The sequence below is a fragment of the Rana temporaria genome, chromosome 3, assembly GCF_905171775.1.
Source record: "Rana temporaria chromosome 3, aRanTem1.1, whole genome shotgun sequence".
Lineage (NCBI taxonomy): Eukaryota > Metazoa > Chordata > Amphibia > Anura > Ranidae > Rana > Rana temporaria.
The window spans coordinates 398,530,126-398,553,396 of NC_053491.1; the positions used below are offsets into that span (position 1 = coordinate 398,530,126).

Consider the following 23,271-nt stretch of genomic DNA (forward strand, 5'->3'; position numbering starts at 1 on the left):
TCTCAGAAGAAATAAGGACATTTAAAAGCAAAATGGAAGGATGAGATAAGTGAAGGAGGACTGCACTAAGGTAAAGGAAGCTATTTAGGAGAAAAAAATTGTACCTTTTCAACCCCTTTTTAAGTTGAAATCCTATTTGTATTGGAGTATATACAGTTATATTGTCTCTAAACAAGTTATTACTGATTTTTCTCTCCTTAGAAAATACACACGCTCCTGAAGAAGCAATCTTTGCAAAACATGTAGAGCTTAAGATATTGTGACAATATAGTCTAGTTTTACATGTTCATTGTGACATGTTTTGACATTTATGACCATTTTGGAGAGTTTTAGTCGCCACTGTAGCCACACTGCATTTTTTTTCTCTTTTTAAAGAATATATTATGTATTAAACTGTTAATAAAAATACTTATTTATTTTCTTATAATTGGTACCTAAAAAGTAAATTTTTTCACTTTAACATTTGACTAATTGATGTTTAGGACATGACACTGCGTTACCACAAGCATCCACAGCTCCATCCTGTGTTGATGATTTGATAACTTTTAGATACACACTTGGATAGATTTTTTTATTTTTTTTGTTTTTTAAACCGGAGTCTTTTGTCATTTTATTATGTACAACCTGGGACCATCTAATTGTACCGCTAATTAAGCTCTATTGCAGACTACAGGGATTCCCGGCAGTAAAAAGTCTGCCGGGAAAACCGAGAACCTTCTCGGTAAGTTTTCCCGACGGGAAAACCAGTAGTGTGTACGAGGCTTGACAGTTAGAAGATGCCTATGTGAAGCCAAGCTATCAGTAAGAAGCCCCCGCAAGGTACTATTGTTGAAAAAACATGTGCTGAAGAGGTCACAATTTGCCAAAGAACACATTGACTGGCCTAAAGAGAAATGGCGCAACATTTTGTGGACTGATGAAAGCAAGATTGTTCTTTTTATGTCTCGGGGGCGCAGACAGTTTTTCAGGCCACAGTACGATGTGAAGACTGAAGCATGGTGGTGCAAGCATCATGATGATATGGGGCTGTTTCTCATACTATGGTGTTGGGCCAATTTATTGATACCAGGGATCATGGATCAGTTTGAATGAATCAAAATACGTAAAGAGCTCATGTTTCCTTATGCCAAAGAGGAAATGCCCTTGAAATGGGTATTTTAACAAGATGACCCCAAACACACCAGTAAGCGAGCAGCATCTTGGTTCCAGACCAACAAGATTAACGTTATGGAGTGGCCAGCCCAGTCCCCGGACCTTATTTCAATAGAAAACTTGTGGGGTGACATAAAAAATGCTGTTTCTGAGTAGAAACCAAGAAATGCAGAGGAATTGTGGAATGTAGTGCAATCGTTTTTGGCTGGAGTACCTGTTCACAGATGCCAGAAGCTGGCCCATTCCATGCAACACAGATGTGAAGCAGTTTTCATATAGTGGCTATACATTCAGCGTTTCACAGGAAAGCTACATTTTTAAGCATTTTTCAGTTTATACAGTAAATGTTTGAGCTTGTAAATAAAAATGCAGACACTTTTTTTTTTTCTTCACTTTCTGTAAAGTAATAACAAATCTGAAACCTTTTTCTTTGTGTTTTGATTTTGGAATAGACTGTGCAGTATGACCTGCCAAATGTGGGGGTCACCAGTACTAAAAGCGCAAGTTCCATTTTTGGATGGAAATCCGCTTTTAAATTCTTCCTGACTTCACAATACTTGCACTGGAATGCATTGAATGATTTTGCATTAGTAGCATAGATTATTGGGTGATATTTACCAAATGCTGCATGCACATTTATAGTAGAAGTTATGTTTTTTGATCTGTATACCTTCTCCTTCCAGCACGATGTATGTTTATCCAGACACAGGATACCCCAAACCCCAACAGTGTAAAGTTTATCCCTGGAAGAGCAGTTCTAGAAGCAAGAACTATGGATTTCCCAACCCCAGCCACTGCTTACTGCTCCCCTCTTGCTAGGTAAGTACTAATATGTAGTAATATGCTTGGATATCAGTGGCCTGGTTGATATAGAATTGAGGATGCTGATCTGTCCAGTGTATGAGGATGAGTGCTGTTCGGGAACCAGGTAGTGAGTGTGTTCTATTTACTGCAAGAGAAAAGACTAACAGCAGCATTATCCAAATATGAGCCAGCTTGGCACTTCTCTAATCTATGGGGGAAAATGCCATGCAGTGTACCCAGACATTGCGAGTTGCAGCTAAATTAAGTCAATCATTTTTGATTTGGGAGACTGGGGTGAATAGCTGAGGCAAAAATTATAATTGGTTTTGCATTATTGATCTCTGGAGTCAAAGGTCTCTGATTTTCTCCATTTACACCTAAAGTAGAACTATAGGCAAAACTTTATTTTTTTTTCCATTTGTATAGAGCAGGGGTTATAAATCCATAAAGATTTTTTTTTTCTTGTTTGTTGTTTTTCTCACCATTTGTGTCCCTTTGCGGAGATTTCCCTTCACTTCATATCCCATAGCCAAACAGGAAGTGAGAGGAAATCCCTGCAAATTAAGGGAATTACTTTAAGCCCCCAGGTCATCAGAACTTGTGTTCCCATTGGAAGATTTCCCCCCCCTGTTACTTTTTTGGGGAGAGCCTAAAATATGGGATTTTCTTTTACTTAAGCTTTCAATGATGATGGTAAATCAGATAAATGGGGAAATTCAACAGGGGCACAGACGGCAATAAAAACTGACGGGTTTTCTAACCCCCACCCCCACTCTATCCAAAACTAAAAAAAGTTTTGTTGTACTCTAATGCTGATGTACCTGTCGGCTTCATTGTGTCCGCTCACTTACTATCTTATTATTACTCGTCTTATTAGGTAGATTTCCTAATTGCTTTGGTTTACCCTGTGTTTGGCATATACACATCCCCCAAAGTAACCTGTAAAACTTATTTTATTATTATAATACATGATTTTTTTATAGCAGCAACAGTTTTTCATTTGCACATATTTTCTAATAGCTTCAGAGAATATAAATCCACTTTGTGTGCGCTCTATGCCTTTGTAATGCCAGATACTGCCTTATGAGGCTAGCTGTGATATCATCACTGTACTATACATAGCCTGTGCAGAGAGCAGAGCTGTGGGAGGGACCCAGCGGGTCCCTCCAATACAGGCTTCCTGCAAAAAACTACCGGATTGGGCGGAGACAAGACCAGTCACCCTGCAGAAGATGTAAAAGCAGCGGTCCATGGTCTTTATTACAGGAAGATTTTGCACAGAGGCAAAGTGCAGAAGTTGTTTCATGCTGGATTACTGCACAGACATGGAAGAAATACACAAAGGACACCAAGATTTAAGTAATGATATACATGGTTCTGGTAATTAAGACAATAATTATAGTTTACTTTTTAGGCTGGGTTCACACTGCAGCATGAAGCGGCTCACAGCAAGGTCCGGTGCGTCCCTGTTCACTGTTTCAGGTCCGATTTCAGTCTGAATATTTGGCTGCATTTGGACCTGAAACGGACCAGATGAAGCATGGGCTCCGGAGACGTGTAAACCAACTCCATAGAGCAGGGGTGTCAAACTGGCGGCCCTCCAGCTGTTTCGAAACTACAAGTCCCATCATGCCTCTGCCTGTGAGGGTCATGCTTGTAACTGTTAGCCTTGCAATGCCTCATGGGACTTGTAGTTTTGCAACAGCTGGAGGGCCGCCAGTTTGACACCACTGCCATAGAGAGTCTGTCACAATCTCCTGAAATGCGCTTCGGATGCTTGGACGCATCCAATTCGAAATAGCGTGAACCCAGCCTTGCATATCACTAATGCTTGATTGCTTGGATTCCAGGCATGTTGCTTGTAACCCAAGTCAGAGTATTTCACACACTGATCCTTTTTTTTTATGCAGACATCTTTTTAGAGTTGAAGGGGTGAAAAGCGTCTTCCTTGGGCCAGATTTCATTACGATCACAAAGGTAAGGACAGTGATCAGGATGGGTGGTTATTAATTTTATTAATGATTTTTATCTTGTTGACTGATTCTTGAATCTCCAATAACAGGAAAGTGAAGACATAGACTGGAACATTATAAAGCCTGACATATATGCAACCATAATGGACTTCTTCTCTTCTGGCTTGCCTATAGTGACAGAGGATGCTCCTCGCAGTGAGACAGGTATGTTTACTAACTTTCTGCTTGACCTTTTATTTAATACTTGACATTGCTGTAGTTCTGTATGTTTGTAGCAGCTGCAAGAAACACTACAGTTTTTTCTCTGGGAGAAGCGAAGTAGGTTATTTAACCACTTACAGTGGAGTTCCACCCATTTTTTTATGTTTGTCTGTGCTGCATGCTCTAATCTCATAGTGTTCAGAATGGACAATTTTTATTTAATTTTTTGCTTGTAAATACCTTTATTTTGTAGTCCTTCATTACTTCCTCCTCCTTATTAGCCTAGGCTATTTGCAAGGGTTTCTGGGATAGGCATCATGTTTCTAGCCTAGGCTATTTGCAAGGGTTTCTGGGATAGGCATCATGTTTCCCAGTAGTCCTTGCAAACCTGACTGAAACCTATTACATTGCTTGTGCACTGAGCATGTGCGAGATATGCAAAGCTGAAATCCAGGAAGTCATACAGTCTGGCTTCATGATGCCCACACTTAAGATGGCCACGGTCTACAGGGAGTGCAGAATTATTAGGCAAATTAGTATTTTGACCACATCATCCTCTTTATGCATGTTGTCTTACTCCAAGCTGTATAGGCTCGAAAGCCTACTACCAATTAAGCATATTAGGTGATGTGCATCTCTGTAATGAGAAGGTGTGTGGTCTAATGACATCAACACCCTATATCAGGTGTGCATAATTATTAGTCAACTTCCTTTCCTTTGGCAAAATGGGTCAAAAGAAGGACTTGACAGGCTCAGAAAAGTCAAAAATAGTGAGATATCTTGCAGAGGGATGCAGCACTCTTAAAATTGCAAAGCTTCTGAAGCGTGATCATCGAACAATCAAGCGTTTCATTCAAAATAGTCAACAGGGTCGCAAGAAGCGTGTGGAAAAACCAAGGCGCAAAATAACTGCCCATGAACTGAGAAAAGTCAAGCGTGCAGCTGTCAAGATGCCACTTGCCACCAGTTTGGCCATATTTCAGAGCTGCAACATCAGTGGAGTGCCCAAAAGCACAAGGTGTGCAATACTCAGAGACATGGCCAAGGTAAGAAAGGCTGAAAGACGATGACCACTGAACAAGACACACAAGCTGAAACGTCAAGACTGGGCCAAGAAATATCTCAAGAGTGATTTTTCTAAGGTTTTATGGACTGATGAAATGAGAGTGAGTCTTGATGGGCCAGATGGATGGGCCCGTAGCTGGATTGGTAAAGGGCAGAGAGCTCCAGTCCGACTCAGACGCCAGCAAGGTGGAGGTGGAGTACTGGTTTGGGCTGGTATCATCAAAGATGAGCTTGTGGGGCCTTTTCAGGTTGAGGATGGAGTCAAGCTCAACTCCCAGTCCTACTGCCAGTTTCTGGAAGACACCTTCTTCAAGCAGTGGTACAGGAAGAAGTCTGCATCCTTCAAGAAAAACATGATTTTCATGCAGGACAATGCTCCATCACACGCGTCCAAGTACTCCACAGCGTGGCTGGCAAGAAAGGGTATAAAAGAAGAAAAACTAATGACATGGCCTCCTTGTTCACCTGATCTGAACCCCATTGAGAACCTGTGGTCCATCATCAAATGTGAGATTTACAAGGAGGGAAAACAGTACACCTCTCTGAACAGTGTCTGGGAGGCTGTGGTTGCTGCTGCACGCAATGTTGATGGTGAACAGATCAAAACACTGACAGAATCCATGGATGTCAGGCTTTTGAGTGTCCTTGCAAAGAAAGGTGGCTATATTGGTCACTGATTTGTTTTTGTTTTGTTTTTGAATGTCAGAAATGTATATTTGTGAATGTTGAGATGTTATATTGGTTTCACTGGTAAAAATAAATAATTGAAATGGGTATATATTTGTTTTTTGTTAAGTTGCCTAATAATTATGCACAGTAATAGTCACCTGCACACACAGATATCCCCCTAAAATAGCTAAAACTAAAAACAAACTAAAAACTACTTCCAAAAATATTCAGCTTTGATATTAATGAGTTTTTTGGGTTCATTGAGAACATGGTTGTTCAATAATAAAATGAATCCTCAAAAATACAACTTGCCTAATAATTCTGCACTCCCTGTATTTCTAGATTATAAACTATCTAAATGCTGTAACAACCTAACAAAACGGACCTTAGTTTACAGACTAACTTTACTAGAATACATTAAGCTTGTGTATTACAGGGGTATTTATATTTAAAAAGTGAAATTGTGGGTGGAACTCCCCTTTAAAGGAGTTCTCCAAGCTAAAACTTTTAACCCCCGCTGTGCCCGGGCTGTAGAACTATACATAATAAACTTTCACTTACCTGCCTACGATCCCCCGTTGTTCCGATATCGCCGTCCCGTTCTCCGGTCCCGGTCTCTTCCACTTCCTGCGGGTCGGTGACTCGCAGTGCACTCAGCCTATCAGCGGCCGCAGCAATGTCCCGCCGCGGCCGCTGATAGGCTGAGCGCAGAGTGAAGTCACCGACCCGCAGGAAGAGGAAGCTGACAGGGACCGGAGCACGGGCGGCGATATCGGAACAACGGGGGAACGTAGGCAGGTAAGTGAAAGTTTATTATGTATAGTTCTACAGCCCGGGCACAGCGGGGGTTAAAAGTTTTAGCTTGGAGAACTCCTTTAACCCTCGGACCATATTGCTGGTCAAAGACCAGAGCACTTTTTGTGATTCGGCACTGCGTCGCTTTAACTGACAATTGCGCGGTCGTGCGACGTGGCTGCCAAACAAAATTAGCGTCCTTTTTTCCCCACAAATCAAGCTTTCTTTTGGTGGTATTTGATCACCTCTGCGGTTTTTAGTTTTTGCGCTATAAACAAAAATAGAGCGTCAATTTTGAAAAAAATGAATATTTTTTTTTTTACTTTTTGCTATAATAAATATCCCCCAAAAATATATAAAAAAATATTTTTCCTCAGTTTACTCCGATACGTATTCTTCTACATATTTTTCATAAAAAAATCGCAATAAGCATTTGGTTTGCGCAAAAGTTATAGCGTTTACAAAATAGGGGGTATTTTGATGGCATTTTTATAATTTTCTTTTTACTAGTAATGGCGATCAGCGATTTTTTTTTTTTTTTTTTTTTTTTTTTTTTTTTTTTTTTTTCCCTCCCTTGGTACTGCGACATTATGGCGGACACTTTTGACAATTTTTTTTTATTACAAGCTGGTTTTTATTTCATTGCTGTTCATTTGCAGCCCATTCTTAATTAAAGGGTTACTCTAATGCAAGCATGTTAACATGTAAAATACTACACATTTAACACACAATACTCTTTATGCAGTAACGCATCACAATTTACCCAAAAGGTCTGAAGGCGACCTAATGTTTCTTTGCAAAAACTTTATAGAAAGGATAGGATTCCTACGTTGTGCCTTTATGGGTAGATGGATGCCAGGGAGTAGGAGACAACAGTTTGGCAATGCCCTTTTATCTGGTGGAAACTGTATTGATTGGAACTATACATGTCGTCTACTCCCAAACGTTACAACCCTTGTGTTTGTTTCTTCTTAAAGCTGCAACAGAGGATGATGATGAAGTGGTCGCAATGATCAAAGAACTTCTAGATACGAGGATCAGGTAACCTGCTCCCCACTATAGTCTGTCTTTCTTGTGGTGGACATATTATAGAGTAGTGATTAAAATGTGATAGGCTCAATTCTTCCCTTTTCTTACTGAGAAAAAAGGAACATGCGTTACTTATGGCTCTTCTGGTCATAAGCATTTTTTGGGAGACACCTCTGTATCTAGGCTGTGAGCAGGGCTGGGACAAGGGGTGGGCAGTAGGGGTGGCTGCCCTGGATAGTAATAGGCTGGAGCTAGACAATTTGTTTCTGTAATGAATGGGGCAACTGGTCAAAGTGAACACTGTAAAAACTCTTTATAATGCATGTCGAAATTAGAATTTTTTATTGTCACCTTATCTACCCCACAAGTATCGGCCCTCCAAATGAATTTCTCTTTTTAAAATATGCACCCGAGCAGTCAAATACCTGGGCAATAACATCCCATCTGACCCTGCCCAACTCTGTGCATTAAATTATGCACCACTTGTGCAGCGGACCATGTCGAATTTCCTTCCATTGTTTAAGGCAAGAAAATTGTATAATGTATGGAATGCGTAAGGCAGTGACTGTCAACTCAAGAGGTATAGGGGGCCTTGAAGGGCCGCACATAATTCCAGTATATGTAATGCAAGAAAGGACTTCCGGTGACTGCAGGCGTTTTTAAGAGAAATTATTGTCAGACTGTGGATTTGCTATGGGTTTAGTTGGAGAAATGCTGCAGAAGGCAGTAAGAGACTGACGACATGTTACATGAGGCTAGTGGAGAGTACTGCTATTACCCCAGTACAAATCAATGCTCAATACAGATTGCTTGGGTCCTATGGTTTCAAAACGAGTTTTAAAAAGGCAACAAGTCGGGGAACCAGAGCCCTAAGGCCTTGACTGGTTAAATTAAGCCTGTGGAGAGAAATTGCTAAATTGCTGTTGCTAAGCTCCCTGGTTGTGATGCTAATCCATTGGGTTCAATATGTTGAGTCGCTGACTCAGAACAATGTTGTAAATCAGGAATTCAGACCGTTTGCTCCATGCTTGTCCGTGGTCAGTGACTCGGAGTATGAAGTGAGGGAGAAGCTGTCCTTTTCAGAAAAGAGGTCAGCAATTACAATTTTCATATTTCTCTTATTACCGTTTCCTTTGACCAAATGTTTTCTATGAACTCTATGATAAATCCTAATACATGTCTAGTAAGTTTGTATTTTAAAATGAGGATCCTTTTTTTCTCATAAACTCCAGTACAAGTTCAAACAGTTAAACTGCATTCTGCAAATGTCAGACCCTGTTCTTCCAGCAAAACATGCATCAGTTTTGACTCCACTCTTCCTGATCTACCTACTTTGTTCATCAGAAAGTATTGAGATGGGGGCAGGGGCCATCTCTGTTGCCTTTTAACATACCAGACAGTAAAGCCTAGTACACACAGGCCTAATGTCGGGCGGCATCGGCCGGTTCAATAGAAAAGGACCAAAGTTTGGCCCATGTATACTGGAGTCGGTCCAACAGAATTGGACTGGCATGACTGGAAAAGTTCTGCCGACTGGCTCCCCATCAGTGCTCCTCTGGAATGTTCTGGCGCGGGTGCTTTCCCCCTGTCAGAACACAATGGAACAGCAGTTTAGTACAGTGGCTCCTCCTGAGCTGTTTTCTTTTCGTTCAGGCTTGCTGGGTTGAACGCAGTGATGGCACTTTTTTGGCAAACCTCTCACCTGTCAGGCCAGCACTTACCCCATCTAGGTCGTGGGCGGCTTCTCCTCCCAGGCCAATCCTGTCTGAGGACCTGCTTTCTGTTCTAACCCGATTTCTGACCGAATTGTCCTGGGAGATGAAGCAGGAAGACGATAGCGAATCCACATTCGCTTATGTCACAAGTGGGTGAGCTCGGTGTACAGTGCTCTGCGCCCCAAGCCCAACCTTTTTAAAGCCAATTGGAGTCTCCAGGCTCTAAAAAAAACTGACAGAATTCCATGCGTCCCTCACCCCACATGGAGATTATGGGCCGCTGGTTGAATTTCTTTTTATTAGTGTGTATTAAACTTAAGTGGTCAGATTTGGCTGTATAGCTAAATACTCTGGGTATAGTGTGTGTTTTTTTTTTTTTTTTTTTTGATGAATAGCTTATTGAATTTTATTCTAGTAAATTTATTTAACCTTATGTGATTGAAACCTAATACATGACCTAGTACAGGCATGCCCTACTTTAAAGTACACAATGGGGTTTATTTTACTATCGCTGGAGAGTGCAAAATCAGGTTCACTTCTGCATAGAAACCAATGAGCTTCTAACCCCAGCTTGTTCAATTAAGCCTGGTAATAAAACCCGGAAGATCATTTGGTTTCTATGTAGAAGTGAGCCTGATTTTGCACTCTCCAGCGATGGTAAATAAACCCCATTGTGTACTTAACCACTTAAAGACCTCAGGTGTTTTTCAGATTTGGTGTTTGCAAGACTAAAACAGTTTTTTCTGCTAGAAAATTACTTAAAACCCCCAAACATTATATATATTTTTTTTTCTAACACCCTAGAGAATAAAATGGCGGTCATCGCAATACTTTTTGTCACACCGTATTTGCGCAGCAGTCTTACAAGCGCACTTTTTTTGGAAAAAATTCACTTTTTTTAATTAAAAAATAAGACAACAATAAATTTGGCCCACTTTTTTTATATATTGTGAAAGATAATGTTACGCCGAGTAAAATGATACCCAACATGTCACGCTTTAAAATTGCGCCCGCTCGTGGCATGGCGTCAAACTTTTACCCTTAAAAATCTAGATAGGCGACGTTTAAAAAATTCTATAAGTTGCATTTTTTGAGCTACAGAGTAGCTCTAGGGCTATAATTATTGCTCTCGCTCTAACGATCGCGGCGATACCTCACTTGTGTGATTTGAACACCGTTTTCATATGCGGGCGCTACTCGCGTATGCGTTCGCTTCTGCGCGCGAGCTCGTCAGGACGGGGCGCTTTAAAAAAAAAATTTTTTTGTTTTCTTATTTAATTTTATTGATTTTATTATTTTTTACACTAAAATATAAAAAACAAAAAATGATCACTTTTATTCCTATTACAAGGAATGTAAACATCCCTTGTAATAGAAAAAAGCATGACAGGTCCTCTTAAATATGAGATCTGGGGTCAAAAAGACCTCAGATCTCATATTTAGGCTTAAATGCAAAAAAAAAAAAAAAAAAAAAAAAGGAAAATTTGTCATTTAAAAAAATGACAGAAAAAAAATTGTCTCTTTAAGAGGCTGGGCGGGACTGACGTTTTGACGTCACTTCCGCCCAGCAGAGCTATGAGGACGGGTGGGGGCCATCTTGCCCTCACTCAAGTCCTCACTCTCCAGGCGGCAGCATCGGATCTCCTCCGCCGCTACCGACGGCTCCGGTAAGCGGCGGAGGGCGCGGAAAAGCGGCGGGAGGGGGGGGGGCCCTCTCCCGCCACCGATAGCGGCGAATCCGCCGCGGAGACCGCCGTTATCGTTTACATGGCCGCCCGCTGAAAACATGGATATCTCAGTTGTGGCAGCAGCTGCTGCCGTTACTGAGATATCCATGTTTAAAAAGAGGACGTATATATACAGTGGGGGGTCCTTAAGTAGTTAAAGTGGGGTATGCCTGTAATCATCAAAAATGTATTGCATCTCTTTGGGTACATCTATAGAGAAGGTGTCCCCAGAGAAATATAGAGGGCTACTATTGGCCGTAGTGGACAATAACAGGCCATGGATATATAGCAAAAATATATCAATTTATTAATGTATCAAATACAAGGTTACACAATAAAACATATCGCTCCTAGAGCGGATATAGAGACTAGCTAGCTGCTTTTTGTTAGTTACAGGCGGGTGTAGCACCAATAAACCATAGTTTAAGGCAGGGGTGTCCAAACTTTTTTCAAAGAGGGCCAGATTTGGTGAAGTGAACATGCGCGAGGGCCGACCATTTTGCCTGACATTCTTTGAACCATTAAAATTTGGTCTAAGAGTGTTCGTCCGAGTACTAATACACGGCCCAACAAGAATTCTCTTGCCTTTGTGGTCGTGTGTGGTGAAGAGATGAGCTTTGGCGTATTATTTTGATACATTGTATTCATCGGTGTATAACACGCACCTTCACTTTAAGAGGGAAGTTTCAGGGGAAAAAAAATGTAAATAAAGAACTTTGAAGCAAAATAAGGGTCATTGCCCATCAATGCAGCCCAATCATTGCCCATCTGCAGTCTCGCCATTGCCATGAATGCAGCCTCTCCATTGCCCATCTGCAGCCTCGGAGGTGAGGGGGGGTTGGACTAGAGCCAACAGATTACATACAGGAGAATCTCCTGTTTACACAACAGCCTCCAATGTCCCACCTCCTAAGATAGACAGAGTAGTCATCCAATGGCAGCCAAGGAGACGGGACTTCCTATTACAGATGCTGCAGAGTAAACAGGAGATTTTCCTTGTATGTAATTTGACAGCACTCGCCCCCCCCCCCCCCGTCCCCTCTGAGGCAGCGCCCATAAATACAGTATATATCCAAATTACCAGGGGGGCCACATTAAACTGGAACGGGGGCCGCAATTGGCCCCCGGGCCGGACTTTGGACATGCCTGGTTTAAGGTCTGGGCACAAACAACAAACAACAAACATATAAACATTGACAAACAATAAACTAGTACAGTCCGGACGCCTATATGTCCACACTTGTAGAATTCCCAAGCGGTAAAGTCACCACTAATGAGGTTAAATAATTAGGTAATAATGGGAAATCTAAACAGGTGTGTCCCCCCGAGGGATACTGAGGAGTATCAGGTGTGTAATAGCGTGGCTGACTCTATATGATAGACCTGAATGCTATTGAGGGGAAACCCTCTATTTATATTATAGGGAGGGAGTTCTTAACAGTCCTGATTTAGGGAATTTCTTGGCCGTATGGTTAAGAAGCCAATCATATATGGAAGTCCTTCCAGTTGTAGAGACTGGTAATGATAGAGGTGTACTACAGGTGGAGGATGAGCTACGATCATATACCGATCCAGATAACCCGGCCACCAAAATGAATTCCTTATCGACCTGCTTCAATTTGCCATCTCTCATAACTTTTTTCAATTTTCCTCTATCAGCAAATCAGGGGTACCTCAATGGGAGCAGCATGGGCACCGATATATGCCTGCCTCCATTTGGGGGGCTGGGAAGAAGAGGATGTCTTTCGTCTTCCACAGTACCTCAGCCATGTACATACATGGCTGAGGTACATAGATGACGTGCTGGTAATCTGGAAGGGCGATATTGAAACTCTTCACGGTTTCATTGACCAACTTAATGTCAACGACCGCAACATACGTTTAACATACACGTATGATGAGGCACAAATACCCTTTCTTGACCTGAAGATAGGATTGAAGAATGGTAAAATCAGTAAGAGTACATACCAAAAGGAGACCGCGGCCAACACACTACTGCAAGCCACCACCCACCCTGGCAAAAAAAAAAAAAAACGTAATTCCAACAGATCAGTAAATGAGGATCAAACAAAACTGCTCAGAACCATACGTCTTGAGTAAAGAAGGGAAAGAACTTTACAGAAGGTTCGCGAACCGGGTTATTCCCATAAACAGATTAGGTACACGAAACGTAAAGCCGCAAAACGAGCAGAAAAAGTTTGCTCCTCATGGACTTGAACCAGACCAAGAAGAAGGAATATAGCCCTGTGAGATTGATCACGACGTACGGCTCCCAATGGGGAACCATGCGTAAAACACTGGGGTATCCTTACCAATAATAAAAACTTGGCGAATATTGTTGGCGATTGCCTCAAGATTTATGGAGACATCCTCATACATTCGGAATTTACCAGACAGCCAAATTCATCTTGGCTGAGTATCCCCTAAGTATGGGGATGTTTCCATGTACTAAATGCCAAATATGCCCATATGTTGATAGAACTAATGTGTTCAAAGACGCAATGGGGCAGAAAGAATACGACATCGGAGATCTGATCAACTGCTCTACGGACAAAGTGATCTCTATGCTCACCTGTCCCTGCCCTAAAATGTATATCTGCAAGACAAAGAGGCAACTTTAAAGTAAGAATAGGTGAACATCTTGGGGACATCAGAAAGGGAAAAAAACTGGGCAGAGAAAGGACAGGAGAGTCTGGTGGCGAAACATTTTGCACAATACCATCAGGGCAAAACCGATGGATTAAAAGTAAAAGGCATTTATGCCCTTAAACTACCTGCTAGAAGAGGGGACTTTGACAGAATCCTACTACAAAAGGAGAAGTGGTGGATATTCATGTTGAAGTCCCTTGCGCCACTGGGAATGAACATAGAGTTAAATCTGCAGTCCTTTCTAGATCAGTAAACATATACCCTCCATCCCCTTCTGTTTTATAGGTACACATGAGGAATAGAATATCTAAATATTAACACATATTTGAAGGCTGTGGTGGAGACATAAAGGCCTTCTCTTGTTTTGTATAAGGGATGTTCGATGTTACCTTAAATCAGTGTTTCTCAATTCCAGTCCTCAGGCCCCCCCAACAGGTCAGGTTTTCAGGATTTCCATTATTTTGCACAGGTGATTTGATCAGTTTCACTGCCTTCGTAATCACCACAGCCTTTTCATCTGAGGGAAATCCTGAAAACCTGACCCGTTGGGGGGGCCTGAGGACTGGAATTGAGAAACACTGCCTTAAATGAAGGAGTAATCCGATGTGTAATGAGCAGCAAAAGAATATGCCGCTCTTGCGTTACCTAACAACGATAATAAAAATATCCTTGTTTTAAAAAAAAAAAAAAAAAAAAAAAATTTCTCCATAAATTAAACACAGACTATCTTTATAAAGGAACGCACGAGACAACGAACATATAGAGGAAGAACATGTCCTTTAGCTTTCCCTAATCAAAACTTTATTTACAATGAGGGGTGAATGTACCTTGACAGAATAAAAGAGCGGTGTACGCTCTCCTCCCCCCCCCCCCCATCCAGACGAAGCTACGTAACATATGTTTGCGAAACGCGTTGACGTCACACAGTCCAACGACGCTGCCTGAGCGATTCCCCCAACCAGACGGGTGATACGGAGAGGAGACACGAGCGCGTAACATGAAATAGCTGACCCGCGCTTTGAAACTCATGGGGAAGGATATACTCAAATCCACTAGCGCCTGCATTTTCAAACAGCGCTTTCCTATCTACCCACCATTCATCAATGTGTGATTTAAACACAGAAGAACCCTGAACACAACAGGAAGTGGAACATGTATTGCTAATCAAAGGGGAAGAAATCCCATGACATTACCTAGAAATGAAAGGAGGTGGTAAAGTAGAACGGTTTATTCCATCATGTTTTTCATTATCTGGTTATATTGGAACCATATGCATTAAGATCATAAATGCACCATTAGACATATAAATCTAATTGGAAAATAGACTGACCTGCAAGGGTATTCATCACTTGAAGTAAAACATATAGCAGTGGCTATTTATTCAAAACCGATTTGGATACATATCTCCTTTTGGGACTTCTTGTCTCCCCTAGTTAATAGATTTAACCAATGAATGCATTATACAGGGTAATCTGAAGTACAGTATGAGCAAGGATATTCCACGATATAGAAATATATCCATCAATCTATCTGTTATCTGGATCGGTATTTGATTGTAGCTCATCCTCCACCTGTAGTACCTCTCATTACCAGTCTCTACAACTGGAAGGACTTCCATATATGATCGGCTTCTTAACCATACGGCCAAGAGATTCCCTAAATTTTTTGATTATTTATTTTCACTTAATTACTTACCTCATCAGCACTGTGCTCTTGGTGGCACATTTGTTTACCTCATTAGGTATTTTTCATAAATGTATCACTCCCATCACCCTCCCCATTATCTGATTGATGCTGGGCGGTCTTTATTTCATTTGGAGTGGAACACATTTAGACACACAGGAATTGATGTATTTGTTTATTAGCAATTGGTCTATTTGTAGCATTTGCACAATTGCACCTTATAATTGGATACACATGGGCGGTTATCATTTCGAGTGGAACACATTTTTATTGACTCACCGGAATTGTTATCACGTATATATAATTTTTATTTTAATTATCAGCAAGCGGCACTACACCCCCGAATTTTAACTTGTATCAGTGTGTGAGCACTATTAGTCGTGGCTGCTGCTTAGTATATTTGTTTTTTAATTAGTATAGTCCTCAGTGCCCTGGTTAGGTTGGTTTGCGCATTGGTTCCCCCCATTTTTGTTTTATTGTGTAACCTTGTATTTGATGCATTAATAAATTTGATATATTTTTGCTATATATCAATGACCTGTTATTGTCCACTATGGCCAATCGTAGCCCTCTATATTTCCCTGGGGACACCTTCTCTATAAATGTGCCCAAAGAGATGCAATACATTTTTGATGTATGACTTTGGCTACGGCAGTAACCTCAAATAGAGGAGTGACTAAGAACAGGGAATCAAGGTATACACTGGCATTTCTACGTGAGGGTAAGTTCATTTTTTCTCGGTTTGGTACTTTTATGCCTGTAATCACTAAGTGGTGTGTGTGTGTGTGTGTGTGTGTGTGTGTGTGTGTGTGTGTGTGTGTGTGTGTGTGTGTGTGTGTGTGTGTGTGTGTGTGTGTGTGTGTGTGTGTGTGTGTGTGTGTGTGTGTGTGTGTGTGTGTGTATACTATTTAGGACAGTGTGATGAGACGTGTTTTCTCTTTTATTACGCAAGTTGCCTCTTACCACACACCTTTATTTCACAATTCTACCCTCCGTTGGCAGACCGTTCTGATCTCTGTTGTATTGTTATGTAGTTAAGTTTATACAAGGTGGAAATGATGATTAATAGCACACAGTCTGCAGATTTCACAATTGAATTACAATTATTTTGGCATGGGTTTAAGTTCATGACATTGTAACCACAAATGAAACGTTATAAGAGGTTTGGTTATGGGTGTGAAGAGATCTCACTTATTAACAATTGAACTTGTGTACCTGCACTAATTTGCCATAACTTTATGACCACTGACAGGTTAAAGGTTAAGTTCACCTTTTGGAATATGTTCCACTTGTATTTAGGGTGGAGCATGTAACATGTTCCAGCTCCTGCTGCCACCCGTCCCGATCCCTCCTCAGTGTGACGGCAAGTGGGGTATCTTCTCCTCGCACCCGCAGTCACAATTCCAAAACGGCACGGCCATGCGGGGGCTCCACCCACACCACCATGTCATTCATTCAGTTTCCTGTGAGTGAATAAACTACAAGTATTGTCAGCTACAGACGACTAAATGAACTGCAAGGACACTGATGAGCACCCCCGTAGTTCCATCAAAGGCCCCGCAGCTTTCAAACTGACAGCCAATATGGAAGTACAGGCTGAAAGCTGTAGGGCTTGTCTGCAGGAGCCTGACATTGCACCCATGATCCACTGATGATGGATGCAATGTTTCCCACAATGACATCTGATAATCGGTGGGATATAATGGGCAGTAAGGAAACATGTCCCTGAAGTTGGTGTTTTGAAAGCTTAAATAATGGGTCTTCGCAGTTTGTTTGAGTCTGCATAGCCACAGGCCAGTCAGGGTGCCCATGCTGACTCGTGTCCACAGCCAAAAGCTGTGGACCATGAAGCAATGGGGGGAAAAAAAGGTGGCCTGGTCTACGGAATCACATTTTCTTTTACATTCGTGTGGATGCGTGTGTCATAGCTGGGGAAGAGATGGCAGCAAGATGCAGTATGGAAAAATGGCAAGCTTGCAGAGTCAGTGTGATACTTTGGGCAATGGTCCCCTGGGAAAACTTGGGTCCTGCTAATCGGATGTTGTTTGACGCATACCACCTACATAAACATCCCTGGATATATTGTGAAATAATTTGGAAAATAAATGAACGTCAAGCCTTTCCCTAGTCTCCATGGATTCCTGTAGAGCAAGCAGCTGAAACCCAAACTGTACTAATTCAGTTTAGTTTGGAATGAAATGCCAAGCTATTAGTGCTGGTGTCGGCATGTAACCCTGCACTGATTTAAACCCTGTCTAAAAAAGGATTCTGCAGAAAGAATTTACGAAACTGAAGTGAAGAAAATATATATTGCTTCTAGAAGTTCTTTAGACATGGACTGTCTTCTCTTTTTTTTTTTTGTAGGAGTGGAAAGGGAAACAGATTCAATTTTCTCCATTGATTTTCTAATAATACCTACCATCATGAAACTCCATGTATCTTAACACCATGGACATTCCCAGAATACATAGCGCTCTCTGGATACTGCAGGTGTAAAAGACTCAGAAAAAGAGGATTCAGTAACCCCTGCAAGCTTATGCTGGAACTGAGCTTAAAGAAGTATAGTCAAAGCTTTTTTGCTATGCTTCTCCTTTGGATCACAGTAGTGCAGTTCATTCTCCAATCCTGTGACCCGTTTTCATCCGAAAGTGGGCTAAAGCCTGTTGTCGGCTTATATTACAGAGCCGGTCCAGGCTCTGAAACGCCATATGGTCGGGATCCACCCAGGTGCCTGGACTGGCAGCTGGATCAGCCTCTCAGCAGGCCGCTGAGAGACTGAGCCAGCCACTCTTGGCCCATCCATAGCCCAGGGCTCCAGTGAGTGCCAGAGGGGGGTGACTGACGGTCACTGAAGACCGAGAGCTGAGCAATCAGTTTTCGGTCTTAGAGCCGCCATGGGGACAGATGCAGCATCGGACCAATGCTGAATCCATGTGAGTATAATTTTAACTTATACTTCTCTTTTAATGGCACACCATAGTAACAGAGTTCAAACACTTCTGTACCATTTACCTGTAGTGTACCCTTATGTTAAGCGGTTGTAAAGTCCTGTACTCATGGTCATTGGTTTGTATAAGAACAGTATTTACAGATAGCTTTTATAAATCATGTGCAACACTTTTAGGCAGTCTTGAACAGGTTTCTTCAAAGGGATTCTGTCACTAGGTTAAAAAAAGGGGGGCTTTTATACTCTCCTATCCTGCCTCCCCTTCCTCCGATTATCACTCTTTGCAGAGGGATTTCTTCTCTTCATGACTATTCTGTCCTACTATGTAATAAATGTTAAAGATTTAAGCCCTCTAATACTTGCACTATCCTGAAAAAGATATACTTTGGGCCCGCAGCTGAATCAGGTCACAGTAGTCTGGCCTTAAAGACAGCTTAGTGACATTCTTATTTTGCATTTTCTCCCTACCTGGTGTCAGCCATTATGCCTTTGAGCATTTGCTGTAAGACCGAGTCAACTGCTTTCTATATGTCCTCTTGCTGTCACTCATCTAGACAGTACTGATGTTGACAACTTGAATTCCATTCATTTTAGTAAACCTCTGTAAACTTCGAGGGTGGCTGAATAACTTTCAACGTATTTTCTAATAAACCGTTTTAAGTTTCTGTATGAACATGTCTTGTACCAACTTCTTTCTCTTTCTTACCAGGCCTACAGTCCAAGAAGATGGTGGCGATGTCCTCTACCGAGGGTTCCAGGATGGAGTTGTACAACTGAAACTACAAGGCTCCTGCACAAGTTGCCCAAGTTCAATTATAACACTTAGAAGTGGCATTCAAAATATGCTGCAGTTCTACATCCCAGAGGTAGAGGGTGTAGAGCAGGTAAGTCTGGTGTTTAATATTCTTATTTATTAGAAAATCTGATCTGCAGGTGATTTTAGGAATTATGACAGAGTATGCTTCAATATCACTTGTGATCATCACGGGCCAATCAGCACTGTCCAAACAGAGGGTCAGGGGTCATGCAGCCTCATAAGACAGAGAATGAAAACTGCTACACGCTTTAACCAGACACGGATACAAGTCACAAGACTGCTATATACTGCTGATGAGAAAGGTATTAACTAGTTTAGATTTACTACAATAATTGCATTTTTGTGTTTTGAGGGAGACCAAGTATAGTGGTATAGTAACACTTTAAGTCCCACTGACCTGGAACGCAGTCATCTCCTGTTCTGCATCACGAATCTGGGGCTTAGAAATCCTTGGAGCTTAATCTACAAAACTTGCCCGTTATGAGGTACGTTTAAAAGCATTCAAATTGGTTGGTGCTGTCACATGGGCGATGCCAACCAATCGGAACCCATGTAGCCTGACCTGTCAGCAGGGTAGAAGAGTGAAAGCCAAGGGGATTTCTAAGCCCCGAACCCGTGATGCAGCTATAGCAGGGCTCAGAACGGGAGATTGCCACTGGACTAGAGGGGGTCATGTGTAAGTTCACCTAACGGATTTTTCTGTAAAGGTGAACTTACACTTTAACTGCAGGGACTGACTTTATACGTCCACAAGTGTTTAGATGGACTTTATCTATGTATAGACTTTTTGCCAGCCTTCCCAGTATTATACATTTTCATTAGGGTTTTTTTTTTTTTTTTTTTGTGACGAAACAGATAATGAAAAATACACTAGGCTGAAAACGAAAAATACACCAGGCAGAAAACGAATACCGAAAATGACTGTTTTTAAAAAATATTTTTATACATTTTAAATATTTATTTTTATATTTTAAATAAAACGTATACATTTTTATCTAACACATTGCTAATAGTATTGGGACAATTTCCATGCAGTGCACCTCTAGGAGATATGATACAGGAGATAGTCAGAGACTGCAGACATGGTACAGGAGATGGTTAAGAGTGCAGGACTTTTTGTTTGACATGCTGTTAGAAACAGTGAGCCCGCTCGGTGAAGCTTACGGTAAAATATTTAACCTGTTTCAGTTGTTCCACTAAATTCCGGGGGCACTATCCCTCAAAAAGGGAACAATCCTTAAAAGAACATATGATCTATTGGATAATACAGGACCCAAAGTTCTATTGTGTGTTTTGTTGTTGTTGATGTTGGGTTTGTGTTGTTTTTTTAGATGTGCCTTTATCTGCAATATTCCCTTTTATCTTGTTCTGATCTTGCTATCCAAAAGGGACTCGGTCTCTAAAGGAGACTTGCTGTATCTGTTCTTCCAGCTGATGATCATCATAACCCATTTTCAAGAAAATATTGTTTCAAGATATCGGCTTGAAAATTTAACGTGCAATTCCATCGTAAATGGAGGAAATGCCCCTTGGGTATCCCTTTTCAGACACAGCTAGGTAACAGCTACCAGTAGGAATGTAACTATTGTTTTGTTATGAAACCGGTGGTCTTAATAAAGATTGTTAAATCCCCCAAAAATATTCTGTTCTACTGAACTCATAGGACAACTTTTTAAAGTGGTTGTAAAGACTAAACATTTTTTACCTCTATGCATTCCTTGCATTAAGGTGAAAAATATTTAGGTGTCGGCGTCCTACCTCTTGGATGGGAGCACCCACAGATGCCGTTCTTCTCCCACTGGGACATAAACAAATTGCCTAGGCTTGGAGCAAATTTTGCACCCATCACTACTCTGGTGTTTTGCAAAAAAAATAGTTACCGCTTTGCCAAAAAGAATTATGCTTCATAGCAGATTGCAAAAGCTTCAAAATCCGAATTCAATGATTAATAGACAGGTCATCCTGTTGAAGAAAAAGCAGCGCTGTCTCATAACCTCTTTCAGGGGAAATAATTGTGTAAAGCGATGAGACGTCATCAGCTGTAACTAACAAAAAAGATCCTTTTGTATATTCAACTTTTTGTAACTCGTTCCTAGTATGCTTGGTATCCCTTCAAAAACTTTTTTCCTGACAGACTCCATGGCAGCCTACGTGTGGGTTAATCCCGCCTCTCATACCTCATAGGACCCTACTCCCATAAATCTTTGCTTCTAGCCAGAGACCGTGTTCCTTTTTTTGTCCTCCTCCTAGGACCAAGATGTATTTTTGTACCTTATGAAGATTCTATGGATATTCAGTCTGGCGCACGGATTGGTGGTTCAATCTTATGGAAATCCAGCAGTCCCAGCTATTAGCAGGGTGGATTCGGGCAATTATTATGATGCCATGAAGAGCTTATTACCCTGGCCATTGGCAGGCAAGCGGCAACTTGGGCCAAACGTCCTAGCTATTAGCAGGAGGCCCCCCTGATTTACATACGCCCAGATCGTGCAGTGATTGTATATTCCCATGTCCCAGGCTGAATCAGGATCAGGATGGTATCGTATGAAATTTATTATATATATACTTATTTTTGCTTGGCAGCAGTTTTTGTTTGTCTGTCTGTACCTGTCCGCGCGGTGTATCTCCTCCATGGCGGCTGGGACGCATCTGCGTTCCACTCGGCCGCGTCTTCCGGGCAGCTTGCACTGTTGTGAACCTAGCCTGGAATCGAGGCTTGGTTTCACACTTGCTCAGTTCCGGATTGGACGGCCTTTCGCGCATGCGCGCGGACTCCGTTAGGCGACGTCGGCTCCGCCGTACGTACGCCGGGGGGGCGCGGTGACGTCATCGGCGGCGCCAGGTTTAAATAGCTGTCAGATTCAGCTATTGCCTGGGATGCCCTGCGGGATCGTGAGCAGCCTCCCGGTGTATGTAGCTGTGTCTGGCAAGGTAGGAAACGGTTCTCTCCTCCCTCTGCTCTGGTCTGCCTGATTGTTCTTCCTTGGGTAATTATGGCTTGATTTTTTTCAGCTACCTTATCTGTATAATGGACGTTTCACCGCCCCCCGGTGGCCAACCCTTGCTCTGCAGGTAGGAATTTTTTCCTACTGCTTGTATTGGTTGCCCTTCTGTCTTTTTCTTCATTCATTGATGTTATGTCCTTGTGTATCTTGTCTTTTTTAGCCCTTCTAGGTCTGAAACTAGGCATTCAGCACGTGAAGAAAATGATAATGCTAAATCTAAACATCATTCCTCTTCAAGCTCTAGACGTCCGAGATCGTCTTCTCGACATCATAGTAGAGAGCCCAGATCTGCACACCACTCCCGTGGCCGTTCCAGCCACTCTAAAAGCAGAGTCTGCTGGGGGTGCAAGTCTCAGGTTCCGGAAGGGAGGTCTCTCTGTGAACCATGTTATGCCCGGGCCATGAGGGAGAAGGGTGAGGAAGGTCTTCAAGTGGAGGCTATAGTCAGAAGGGTGGTCCAGGAGTCCCTAAACAAATCTGACCCCATAATTACGGTTGTCCCTCCAACAAATACAAATGGATACTGAAGTTCCGGGGCCCTCTACACTCTGTCGCTCCGCAAGTGAATCCTCCTTGTGCGAGGTTGAAGATTCTAACAATACTTCTGGATTTGATTTTTCTTTAGTTCCAAATCTAGTTAAAGCGGTAAAAGACGCCCTAAAGTGGGATGAGCCTGTTGAGGCTCCTTCTAAACAGAGAAAATACTTCAAACAACTCAAGAAGGACCGCCCAAATTTTCCTTTTTTGGAAGAACTTGGTGGAATCTTTTCTGAAGAATGGACTGGGATGGAAAGGAAAAATTCTTTACTCTCCAAGGTGTCAAAGATGTATCCTTTCAGAAGTGAGGATGTGAAACATCTAGAATCTGCCCCTCTGGTTGACGCAGCTCTAATGAGGCTAGTGAAACACGTCACACTCCCTTTGGAAGATTCCGTCTCGTTCAAAGACGGGTTAGAAAGAAAGATAGATACTGACCTTAAACGGATATATATCACGGCAGGTATGACTTGCAAACCAGCTCTGGCTCTCGCAGCATTGTC

At 41.9% G+C, this 23,271-nt stretch overlaps 1 protein-coding gene across 1 annotated transcript in view; it reads left to right on the forward strand.

Moving 5' to 3' along the window:
- The window catches only part of NFU1 (NFU1 iron-sulfur cluster scaffold), a 57,969-nt gene that overhangs the window by 4,649 nt on the left and 30,049 nt on the right, over positions 1–23,271 (forward strand). Inside the window, exons 3-7 of the mRNA XM_040345898.1 lie at positions 1,836–1,971; positions 3,867–3,933; positions 4,019–4,133; positions 7,637–7,700; positions 19,119–19,293. Of these exons, the coding sequence (XP_040201832.1) occupies positions 1,836–1,971; positions 3,867–3,933; positions 4,019–4,133; positions 7,637–7,700; positions 19,119–19,293 (557 nt within the window). The remainder of the gene's footprint in view (positions 1–1,835; positions 1,972–3,866; positions 3,934–4,018; positions 4,134–7,636; positions 7,701–19,118; positions 19,294–23,271) is intronic.